This window comes from Giraffa tippelskirchi, chromosome 6 (assembly GCF_054371585.1).
Source record: "Giraffa tippelskirchi isolate mGirTip1 chromosome 6, T2T-mGirTip1v1.2.pri, whole genome shotgun sequence".
NCBI classification, from domain to species: domain Eukaryota; kingdom Metazoa; phylum Chordata; class Mammalia; order Artiodactyla; family Giraffidae; genus Giraffa; species Giraffa tippelskirchi.
Window position 1 is genome coordinate 79,265,233 of NC_137280.1, and position 12,638 is coordinate 79,277,870.

A 12,638-nucleotide genomic window follows, 5' to 3' on the forward strand; every position below is an offset into this window, starting at 1 on the left:
AACTAAAAGCTGGATCTTTGAAATTTTAAACAAAATTGATAAATCCTAAGCCAGAATCATCAAGGGAAAAAATGGAGAGGACTCAAATCAATAAAATTAGAAATGAAAAAGGAGAAGTTACTGACTCCATGAAAATACCAAGGATCAGTTCAGTCGCTCAATCATGTCTGACTTTTTGAGACCCCATGGACTGCAGCATGCCAGGCTTCCCTGTCCATCACCAACTCCCAAAGCTTGCTCTAATTCATGTCCATCAAGTCAGTGATGCCATCCAACCATCGCGTCCTCTGTCATTCCCTTCTCCTTCTGCCTTCAATCTTTCCAACGAGTCAGTTCTTCGCATCAGGTGGCCAAAGTATTAAAGTTTCAGCTTCAGCATCAGTCCTTCCAACGAGTATTCAGTATTGATTTCTTTTAGGATTGACTGGTTTGACCTCCTTGCCATCCAAGAGACTCTCAAGAGTCTTCTCCAACATCACAGTTCAAAAGCATCAATCCAAAAACCAAGGAACATAAGAGACTACTATTAGCAACTGTATGACAATAAAATGGACAACCTGGAAGAAATGGACAAATTATTAGAAAGGTACAGTCTCCCTAGACTGAACCAGGAAGAAATAAAACATATGAACTGAAAACTCACAAGCACAGAAATTTTAACTGTGATTAAAAACCTCCCAACAGACAAAAGTCCAGGACAAGATGGTTTCACAGGCAAATTTTATCAAACATTTAGAGAAGAGTTAATACCTGTCTTTGTGAAATTGTGCCAAAAAATTGGAGAGGAAGGAAAACTTCCAAACTCACTTCATAAGGCCACAATCACCCTGATACCATAACCAGACAAACATACCACACACACACACACACAGACACACACAAAAATTACAGTGATGAACAAAGATGCAAAAATCCTCAAAAAAAATACTAACAAACAGAATCCAACAGTACATTAAAAAGATCATGCACCATGATCAAGTGGGATTCATCCCAGTGAGAAAGTGAAAGTTGCTCAGTCGCGTCCAACTCTTTGCGGACCCCATGGAACTATAAAGTCCATGGAATTCTCCAGGCCAGAATACTGGAGTGGGTAGCCTTACCCTCCTCCGGGGGATCTTCCCAACGCAGGGATCAAACCCACGTCTCCTGCATTGCGGGCAGATTCTTTACCAACTGAACCACAAGGAAAGCCCAGGGATGCAAGCATTTTTCAACATGTGCAAATCAATTAATGTGGTACACCATATCACCAAATTGAAGAATAAAAACCTATGATCATCTCAATAAATACAGAAAAATCTTTTAACAAAATTCAGCACCCACTTATGGTAAAATCTCTCTAAAAAGTGGGCATAGAGTGTACATACCTCAGCATAATAAAGACCATATATGACAAACCTACAGCTAGCATCATACTCAATGGTGAAAAGCTGAAAGTATTTTCTCTAAGATCAGGAAAAAGACAAGAAGGTCAACTCTCACCATTTTAATTCTATTTTTTCCATTATTTTCTGTTGATCAATCATGATACAATAGTATTAAGTGAATAATACTGACACAATCACAATAGTAAAAGATGTTTACCAGTTTTCACAATCAACAGCCAGACAAAATATAAAATATAATTACAATTGCAAGCCATAATGGGAACATAATTAACTTAACAATATAAAATAATTACATACAATTTGGGGGTTAAGTGGAATGATGTGGTAAGCGGAAGGAAAATTATTATATACATGCATATGTTTTCATCTGCCCGGCCAGTCTTTGTCTTGTGGTTTGTGCATTTAATCCATTTCCAGTTAAGGTAATTATCGATATATATGATCATATTAACATTTTCTAAATTGTTTTGGGTTTATTCTGTGTAGGTCTTTCCCTATGCTTGCATTTTCTGCCTAGAGAAGGTCCTTTAGAACTTGTTGTAAAGCTGGTTTGGTGGTGCTGAATTCTCTTAACTTTTGCTTGTCTGTAAAACTTTTGATTTCTCTGTCAAATTTGAACAAGAGTCTTGCTGGTTAGAATATTCTTGGTTATAGGCTCTTCCCTTTCATTACTTTAAGTGCATTGTGCTATTCCCTTCTGATTTGTACAGTTTCTGTTGAGAAATCAGTTGATAACCTTATGGGTGTTCCCTTGTATGTTATTTGTTGTTTTCCCCTTGTTGCTTTTAATATTTTATCTTTGTCTTGAATTTTCATCAGCTTGATTACTCTGTGTCTTGGTGTGTTCCTCCTTGGGTTTATCCTGCCTGAGACTCTCTGTGCTTCCTGGACTTGGTTGACTATTTCCTTTCCCATATTAGGGAAGTTTTCAGGTATTATTTCTTCAATGTTTTCTCAGGTCATTTCTCTCTCTCTTTTTCTGGAACCCCTATATTGCGAATGGTGCATTTAATGTTCCAGAGGTCTCCTAGGCTGTCTTTTTTTCCATTCGTTTTTCTACATCCTGTTCTGCAGCAGTGATTTCTACCATTCTGCCCTCCAGGTCATTTATCCATTCTTCTGCATCACTTATTCTGCTAATTGATCCCTTCCAGTGTATTGTTCATCTCTGTTTGTTCTTTAGTTCTTCTAGGTCATTGGTAATTATTTCTTGCATCTTCTCAATGTTTGCCTCCATTCTTTTCCCAAAATCTTGGATCATCTTCACTATCATTATTCTGATTTCTATTTCTGGAAGGTTACCTATCTCCATTTGGTTGTTTTTCTGGAGTTTTATCTTGTCCTTTCATCTGGGACAAAACCCTATGCTTTTTTCATCCTGGTTAACTTTCTGTGGTGTGATTTTGATTCTAGCCACCGTGAAATTGTGGTTCTTCTTTCTTCTGCTGCTGCCCTTTGATGGATGAGGCTAAGAGGCTTGTATAAGCTTCCTGATGGGAGGCACTGCTGGTGGGGAAAACAGGGCATTGGTGGGCAGAGCCAAGTTCAGTAAAACTTTAATCTAAAAATCTACTGATCGGTGGTGTTGCTCTCCCTTCCTGTTAGTTGTTTGACCTGTGGGGACCCAGCCCTGGGGTTTATGGGGACTCTATAATAGGGTTAACAGTGACCTCCAAGAGGACATATGCCACAGGGCTCTTTCCAGATCTGCTGCTGCCAGTGACCCCCATCCCCAAGGTGAGCCACTGCCACCCCACTCCTTCACTGTAGACCCTCCAATACTAGCAGGTAAGTCCAGTTCAGTCTCCTGTGGGATCACTGCTCCTTTCCCTTGGGTCTAAGTGTGTCCAAGATTTTGTATGTGCCATCCAAGAATGGAATCTCTGTTTCCCCCAGTCCTGTGGAAGTCCTATAATCAAATCCCACTGGACTTCAAAGTCAGACTCCCTGGGGATTTCCAATTCCTTTGCCAGCTCCCCAGGCTGAGAAGCCTGTTATGAGGCTCAGAACCTTCATAACAGTGGAGTTTTTGGTATTATATTGTTCTCCAGGTTGTGAGTTGCCCACTCAGTGGGTATAGGATTTGATTTTATTGTGTTTGCACACCTTCTACCATCTCATTGCAGTTTCTACTTTGTCTTTGGATGTGCGGTATCTTTTTTGCTGGGTTCCAGCATCCTCCTGTCGATGGCTGTTCAACAACTAGTTGCAATTTTGGTGTTCTCACAGGAGGAGAGGAGCACAGGTTCTTCTGCTCTGCCAACTTGAACCAGAATCCCCTTCTGGGGTTTTATCTTGTCCCTTCATCTAGGGAACTAACACTCTGCTTCTTCATTCTGATAAACCTTCTGTGATGTGGTTTTCATTCTAGCCACTGCAGGATTGTAGTTCTTACTTCTTCTATCTGCTTTACCACTTTTATTCAACATAGTTTTGGAAGTCTTAGCTATAGCAATCGAAGAAGAAAAAGAAGTAAAGAGACTCCAAATTGGAAAAGAAGTTAAATTGTCACTGATGGGAGATGCCATGATACTATATGTAGAAAATCCTAAACGTGGTACCAGAAAACTACTGGAGCTCATCAATGAACTTGGTAATGTTGCTGATTACAAAGTTAATACACAGAAACCTGTTGCATTTCTATACACTAACAATGAAAGATCAGGAAGAGAAATTCAAGAAACATTTCTATTTACTATCACATCAAAAAGAATAAAATACCTCGGAATAAACCTACCTAAGGAAATAAAAAGCCTGCACTCCAGAAACTATAAGGTGATGATGAAAGAAATCAAAGTCACAAACAGATGGAAAGATATACCAAGTTTGTGGAGTATAAGGATCAATACTGTCAAAATGACAAAACTACCCAAGGCAATCTACAGACTCAATGTAATTTCTATCAAACTACCAATGACATTTTTCAGAGAACTAGGGGAAAAAAATCTCAAAATTTGTATAGGGACACAAAAGGCCCCAAATAGCCAAAGCAATCTTGGAAAAGAACAATAGAGCTGGAGGAATCAGGCTCCCTGGCTTCAGACTATACTACAAAGCTACAGTCATCAAAATAGTATGGTACTGGCACAAAAGTAGAACTATAGATCAATGTTACAGGATAGAAAACCCTGAAACCCAGGCATCTATGACAAATTAATCTATGACAAAGGAGGCAAGATTACACAATGTTGGAAAGACAATCTCTTCAATAAATGGTGCTGGGAAAACTGGATAGCTAAATGTAAAAAAAAAAATGAAATTAGATCATTCTTTCTGTAATACCATTCACAAAAATAAGCTTAGAATGAATTAATGACCTAAATGTGAGATCAGATATTGTAAAACTCCTAGAGGAAAACATAGGCAGAACACTCTCTGACATAAACCACAGCAACATCTTTTTCAATCTGTTTCCCAGAATAATGAAAATAAAAACAAAAATAAATGCAAAAGCTTCCACACAGTAAAGGAAACAATAAACAAAATGAAATGACTACCCACAAATTGGAAGGAAATATTTACAAATGATATGACTAATAAGGGATTAGTCTCCAAATTTTACAAACAGAAAATGATGCCTAATGGCATCAAAACAAACAACCCACTCAAAAAATGGGCAGAAGACCTAAACAGACATTTCTCCAAAGACATACAGATGGCCGAGAGGCATGTGAAAAGATGTTCAACATCTCCAATTATTAGAGAAATGGAAGTCCAAACTACAATGAAGTATCACCTCACACCAGCCAGAATGCCTATTACCGAAAGAGTCCATGAACAAGATTCCTTAAAAAGTGAAAATAGAACTGCCATATGAGCCAACAATCCCACTGTTGGGCATACACACCAAGGAAACCAGAATTGAAAGAAATACATGTACCCCAACGTTCATTGCAGCACTGTTTACAATAGCTAGGACACAAAAGCAACCTAGATGTCCATTGGCAGATGAATGGATAAGGAAGTTGTGATGCATATACACAATAGACTATTACTCAGCTATAAAAAAGAATGCATTTGAGTCACTTTTAATGAGGTGGATGAAACTGGAGCCTATTATACAGAGTGAAGGAAGTCAGAAAGAGTAACACCAATACAGTATATTAATGCACATAAATGGAATTTAGAAAGATGGTAATGACAATCCTATATGCAAGTCTGCAAAAGAGGCACAGATGTAAAGGACAGACTTTTGGACTCTGTGGGAGAAGGTCAGGGTGGGATGATTTGAGAGAATAGCATTGAAACACGTATATTACCGTATGTGAAATAGATGACCAGTACAAGTTTGATGCATGAAGCAGTCACTCAAAGCTGATGCTCTGGGACAACCCAGAAGGATGGGGTGGGAAAGGAGATGGGAGGGGGATTCAAGTTGGGGGAAACACGTGCACCCATGGTTGATTCATGTCTATGTATGGCAAAAACCACCACAATATTGTAAAGTAATTATTCTCCACTTAAAACAAATTAATTATTTTTTTAAAAAAATCCACAAACAATAAATGCTGGAGAGAGTGTGAAGAGAAGGGGAATCCTCCTACACTGTTGCTGGGAATGTAAATTGATACAGTCACTATGGAGAACAGTAAGGAAGTTCCTTAAAAAACTAAAAATAGAGCTATCATATGACACTGTAATCCCACTCCTCAGCATATATCCAGAGAAAAACATGATCCAGAAGGATGCATGCATCCCAATATTCATTGCAGTGCTGTTTACAATAGCCAAGACATGGAAGAAACCTAAATGTCCATCAACAGAGGAATGGATAAAGATGTGGTACATATATATAATGGAATATTACTCAGCCATGAAGAAGAATGAAATAATGCCATTTGCAGCAACATGGATGGACCTAGAGAGTGTCATACTTAATGAAGTAAGTCAGACATAGAAGAATAAATATTGTATGACATCCATTATATGTGGACTCTAAAAAGAAATGATACAAATAAACTTACTTACAAAACAACAAGAGACTCACAGACTTAGAGAACAAACTTAAGGTTGCTGAGGGGAAGGACGGGGGAAAGGATAATTAGGGATTTGGGGATGGACATGTACACACTGCTATATTTAAAATGGATAACCAACAAGGACCTAGTGTTATAGCACATGGAACCCTGTTCAATGTTATGTAACAGTCTGGATGGGAGGAGAGTTTGGGGGAGTATATATATATACATATATATATGTGTGTGTATATATATATATATATATATATAGCTGAGTCCCCTCATTGTTCACCTAAAACTATCACAACATTGCATTGTTTGTTAACTGGCTACACCCCAATACAAAATAAAAAGGTTTTTTTAATAGAATAAAACATTTCAGCAGCCAAAAGGAAAAAAAAAACCCTATAAATCAATAAGAAAAAGAAAATAGGCAGTGCTAAGAAGCAAAAGACTTGAAATTCAAATGGAAAATTATAAAAATGTGCTCAAATTCAACATTAATTAGGGAAAATCTAGTGAAAACCATAAAGAGATGCCACTACAAATCAATTAAGATGGCTAAATTCGAAAATTAAAACTGACAATATGTGTCAGTGAAGATGTGGAACACAGGGAACTAATTACACTGCCATGGAGTGCAAAATATACAAAAAAATGGAAGAATAGTTGGTACCAACTACAAAGTAGAAGAAATCTAGTAGTGTCACTCTTGTACATATAACTTAGAGAATAGGGCACATGTATACCAAGAAACATATAAAAGCATGTTTGTAGCAGCAGAAGTTGGAAACTGGTAACAACTCAAACTCCCATCAACAGTAGGTGCACAAATGAACTATGTTGTATCACACAGAAGACTATGCATCAATGAAAATGCATGAAGTATTGGGTTGGTCTTCAGTGAAGTACAGGGCTTCCCTGGTGGCTCAGTCTGTAAAGGATCTTCCTGCAATGCAGGAGACCTAGGTTCAATCCCGGTGTCAGGAAGATCCCCTAGAGAAGGAAATGGCAACCCACTCCAGTATTCTTGCCTGGAGAATTCCATGGACAGAGGGGCCTGGTCGGCTACAGTCTATGGGGTCAGAAAGAGTCAGACAAGGCTGACTGACTAACACTCACTTTTTCATAGGTCTTCATAGCAATACACATGAATCTCACAAAAGATGCTGAGCAAAAGATTGCGCAATGAATCCATTTAAATAAGGTTAAAAAACAAGCAAAACATATCTGGGAAATAAAATGACAAAGAAAAGCAGGGAAATGATAAAGCCAGGATTTGGGGGTTAAGGAGGAGAAAGGGAGAGCTTCTGGAAAGCTCGTGCCATTTTATATTCTTTAATCTGTGGGACTGAAAGAGAAGTGTTTGCTTTAAAATTTGCATTTATAATACATTGATATATAGTTTCAATATATTAAAACTAAAAACAAAAGTTGAAAGAAAATCAACATATGGTTGAGGAAAAAAATCTAACTTCATTTATTTGATTGCCTACTTTCCACATTATTTATTAATCATCCATATATGATTGCAACTTAAATTCCATTCTTTCTTGCATTGGAGATTTAGTAACAACTGTTTTCAACAATGGTTTTTGACAAGGTTGAATGGACTTTTGCAGGTGGTAGGGGGGACGGATAGTAAAAGTGTGATTATGAAAGCAGGAGAGGGAGACAGCCATGCTCATGGGATTTGTTTTGAAATAGGAAAATTCTAGAGACAGAACTGAAAAGAGAAAGGAAGTCTATGAAAGGGTTGCCAAGTCAGAGAGCAAACTGTCACCTGATGAAAGGACTTATGAATGAGCTCAGAGCAAAACTATTTGGAGGAAATCTAAAGAGGACATGCCTGCAGGATGGAGGTTAGTTATACTGGGTGCCTGGCCCAAGGGTGCAGTCTCTATCTACACCACGTAGGCGGTAAGATAAAGTTTACTGAATGGTCTCAAAGATTTGATATATTGCTATTTTACATTATATTGCTTTTTTCTTTTTCCTACTTTAAACATAGAATTTATTAACTGAAGAAAATTACAGAAAAATACGTGCTGCCACGTTTCGTCCAGTCTTGGCGGCTGGGTTCATGCCCTTTTTAGCGCACAATGAAGGACTAGCCAGGGCGGCTCAGGGTCAGCCTGAAGGGTTGTGGTTGACTCGGCAGTGGGGCACGGACCAGCCTTCCCTCCACTGCCTTCCTTCCCACCCGCACCCTCACATCTATGCGGCAGTCTCCTAGGCTAGAGGGCGGTACTAAGAGATGCGACGGCAGCTTTTCGATTCCAAGGCCCGCCGCGGGCGCCCCGCCCCTCCCCGACCGCGGCCCCGCCCCCGGCCCCGCCCCGGCCCCGCCGGCGCGAAGCCTCGCGCCCACACTCAAGCTAGAGCTGCGGTCGCACGTTTGATCCGTGCCACCGCGGCCGGAGATGCAGCGGGGTGCCGCGTTGTGCCTGCGCCTGTGGCTCTGCCTCGGACTGCTCGACAACGAGCGTGGTGAGCCCTCCGCCTGCCCCAGTGCGCAGCTGGCCACGAGCGGGAACGCTTTCCCTGGGCAAATGGTGGGACTGCACCGGTCGGGGGACGGGGCCCGCGGGACCCATGGGCGCGAGGGGAGACAGGGTTGAGAGCCAGGAATTCAGATCCCGGAAGGAGCACGGAGAGTCGGGCCGGGCTTGCCGGGATGAGGAAAGGGAGAGGACGGGCCGCGGGGCAGCCCCGCAGCGTAGAGATGGGTTCTCGACTTCGCTCCGCGGTCTATGATTCAGCTCCCTTGGATCTGGGCCCCTTCGCGCTGCATCCTCAGCCTGAATCCTTCGCTTGCTTACACGCTTTTCTGTGGAGTCGGGGCACCGCACTGCTCTCTGCTGCGATCCGCGCGCACTGGGGTTGTCCCCCAGCGCAGAGGTTGCAATCCCCGCCGGGTCGCAGTCCCCCGCGTGCGCACTTCCCCGCGACTCGAGTCTGCGCTCGAGATCAGTACTCCTGAGGGAACTCCGGTTGCTGTTCACTTTCCTCAGGCCAAGGACTGCTGGGGCAAAAATTCGGGATGGAGGGAGACAGGGGTAGTCCGAGAGGACTGGGTGCAGGTGCTGGAATTTGAGGCTAATCTTGAGTCAGCAACTCGTAAGTGATCAGCATGGCAGGAGAAGCAGAAGGCCGGCCCTCGCCACATTTCAGGGGTAGCACCCTGGATGGCCAAGCTAAGGATCATAAGGCAGGGAGTGCAAGAAAGGGTCTTCAACACAGGAGAGGCAGTGTGGGAACATGTGATGGGAACATGAGTAAAGGTTGCCTCTGAGGGATTGGAGGGAAGAGAATGGGGAGGGGGAGTGAGGGAGGGATGGCTGTTTGGAGATGTCAGGGGTGAGAGGCAGATGAGCTAGAAGCCCACGAGCGATCTAGCGACCCTGGAGGTCAGAGGGTAGAGGAACGATCATGAGTCCCCAGTGTTTGAGGGAGTAGTTCTGAGAGATCTGAAGGGAGAAATGGATACCTCTATTTTTAAACACTATTGGCTTTGAATACTGGCTGTACATGTTTCATTTCTTTTAATCCTCACAAGGAAATGTTGGACCCTTTTTACAAATGGGAACACTTAGACCAAGGACGGGTGTGACTTCCCCCAAAGTCCTCAGGACGCCAGAAGTAAAGGACATGTTCAACCCAGGCCTTTGGGATACCAGAAACCCATTCTCTGTGTCTATACGGGCTGAAGGGCTGGGGAGAGTGGAGTGAAGGGAAGTGTGGGTGAACCTAGTGGGAGGAGGATGGAAGAAGACATCTGGCCTCCAAGTCAGGGCAGCTCTGAACAGAGAGGCTGCCTCTTGGCCCTTCTTTGCTCCCCTGCACCCTTCCCAGGACGAGGCTTTCACAGGTGCTGTGGTTGGACTTCAGGGCTGAGGAGTGGGAGATCCCACCTTGAGAAGACATCCAGTAGGCAGTGGGTATAGTGCCTGGCTATACCAGGAGAGGCTCAGGAGAGAGGCTGAAGAGGAAGCTGTCCCAGGATGAGACCCTCTTCCCCAAGGAGGGGACCAGAGAGCAAGAGGCTTCCAGGGAGATAGAAAACATCCAACATGTTGGGTGTAAGGGAAACCAGGAGAGGCTCATGTCCTAGTGCTCCTGAGTAGAGCAGAGTGGGAGGTGGCAGACAGAGGGGGGATAAGTCAGTCTTGCAGTGAGTACAGGTGATTCTCACCAAAGCTGGGCAGTGAGGGAGAAGAGAGAGAATGAAGCTAAGGGGCTCGTGAAGGGGGATGGCCTTGGCTGGACCAGGGCATGGTTGATAGGGAGATAACCCGTGGAGAGGAGACCATTGCCACAGTCCCTAAGCCTTATATTTGTGCCACCCATTTTTGGACTGAAGAGGACCTGAGAAGCCCCTAGACTGGTGGGGAATGCTGGAGCAGAAGCACAGACATTCCAGTGCTGCCAGTTGTCAGTGCAGCCACAGTGGGAGGCCACGTGCTGGCAGGTGAGCAGCTTGGCCCTGAAGGTGACCCTCAAAGATGTGGTGTTTCTCCCAGAACTGGGCTCCTGCCCTAGCTCTACCCCTAAATTACTTGCTGTATTGCCTGGACCCCTCTCTTCCTCTCCTTGTGCCTCAGTTTTCCCATGCATAGCACTGCAACAAGCTGGCAAGCACTGAGGGGCTGTGCTTGGGGCCGGGCTTTTTACCCCAGTCATGTCCCTCTAGAGAAGGTAGATGGCAGAGGCCACCTCCCACAGGCTTTATCTCTTGGGGCTTGGACTCTAGAGAGGCTGTCTGTGCCTCTAAACAGTGGGCAGTCAGCACAGGGACATGTGGGGAAGGAGGCAATTGCCAGGAAGCTTGGTTGGCCTGCCATGAGGATACTGGCTCCTGCCGCAGCTGAGACACACATGACCATCCCAGCTCTTCACTGTCCCTGCTCCTGAGCCCTGAGCCAGAGCCAGGTGTGGACAGAGGTATGGGAGTGGGGTGGGGATGTGAGTCAGTGCAGGTAGAGCTCTGGCCTTTGCTCAGTGCTCTGCGGACTCACATACAGGTGTGCTCACATACCCAGCATGCTGGAGGCACTGAGTCAGTGTGGCCGAAGGACTCTTTGCCTCCTCACAGCACGGTGTCCACATGACCAGGCGCCAGAATGGGCATGAGGTGTAACAAGGGGACTGTCTGGCCATCTCCTTGCTGGGCCACCCCCACCCTGACCCCCAGGCAGTGGCAGCCTAACCAGGGAAGGGGACTGCAGTTCTATGCAAGTTGAAAGCTACAGTGTCTGCTCAGGGTGGCTAAGGGAAGATTTGGACCAAGTCCATCCTGCAGGAGTTTCTCAAGTGCCAGACTTGCAGGGACACAAACGTGACATCATAGCCCAGGGGTGATCATGCTCAGCGACCCCAGTGAGGTCCAGCTGGTGGTGTGGGCTCCACCAAGTTGCTTCCAGCTTGGAGCTTCCTGGAGGGGTCTGCAGACTCCAGGGAAGGGGACTCCAAGTAGGACAAAGACTGCCTCAAAGGCCCAGAGACAGAAAAGTTTGATGGTGATCAGATGAGGCTAAAGTCCTGGGGGCAGAGCAATGGGGTAGAAGAGACAGGAAATGGAGATGCAGGAGCTGGCAGCACACCTGGAAAGGGGAGTGTCAGCAGGGAGCCACGTGGTCAGACTCCCCTGAAGGCATCGCCAGAGGGGCAAGAGCAGGTGTGAGGCCACAACAAGGAGGCTGCAGTACACCCAGTAGACACACCAGGGAAGGGGGCAGCAGGCGGTGGTGGAGAGAGAGGGACGAGTGCCAGTCTCTGGCTGAAGTGGCAGGATAGATCATGAAGTTGTTTGCCAGATGGGGACCCTGAGAAGAAGAGGAGATGGGGAGAGATGAGGCTCTCCACTGGGGAGGCAGGGCCTACAGTCAAAGGTAGGAAGGAAGAAAGCTTGGAGTGTGATATGATAGAGGCAAGTCAGGGAATCCAGGGAAATTAAGTGGGGTCTCAGTCATGAGGGGAAGTTTTTTCCTATGCCTAGCTTACACCCCTCCTGCTGCCATTTTGGTGTTTCCCCCCACCATGCAGATTTCTCTCCACTAGGACCTAGTCTGTGCCCCACAGTCCTGAGATATCCCTTGGCAAAGGGGGATGGGTAGGGAGGGGAGTCCAGAGACTCCCACACTCCTTGCAGCGACCTCTGAGCAAGACATGGCCAACGTGTCCAGCTGGAGCCAGGGATTCCTGAGTTTCGATCCTTTTCAGACACTGGCTTCCTCTGGGATCTCCGTTTTCCGGTCACACTGAAGGAAGAAGTCTGAGAGCAGGAAGATGC

At 44.6% G+C, this 12,638-nt stretch overlaps 1 protein-coding gene across 3 annotated transcripts in view; it reads left to right on the forward strand.

Annotated features, from left to right (window-relative positions):
* The first annotated feature begins 8,559 nt into the window (after nt 1-8,559).
* FLT4 (fms related receptor tyrosine kinase 4) overlaps nt 8,560-12,638 on the forward strand; it is a 41,307-nt gene continuing 37,228 nt past the window's right edge. For 2 of the 3 annotated variants that reach the window (XM_081496059.1, XM_081496060.1), the window contains exon 1: nt 8,560-8,836. In XM_081496059.1, the coding sequence (XP_081352185.1) occupies nt 8,770-8,836 (67 nt within the window). In that variant the 5' untranslated portion in view covers nt 8,560-8,769. The remainder of the gene's footprint in view (nt 8,837-12,638) is intronic. The other variant, XM_081496061.1, reaches the window with a different exon arrangement.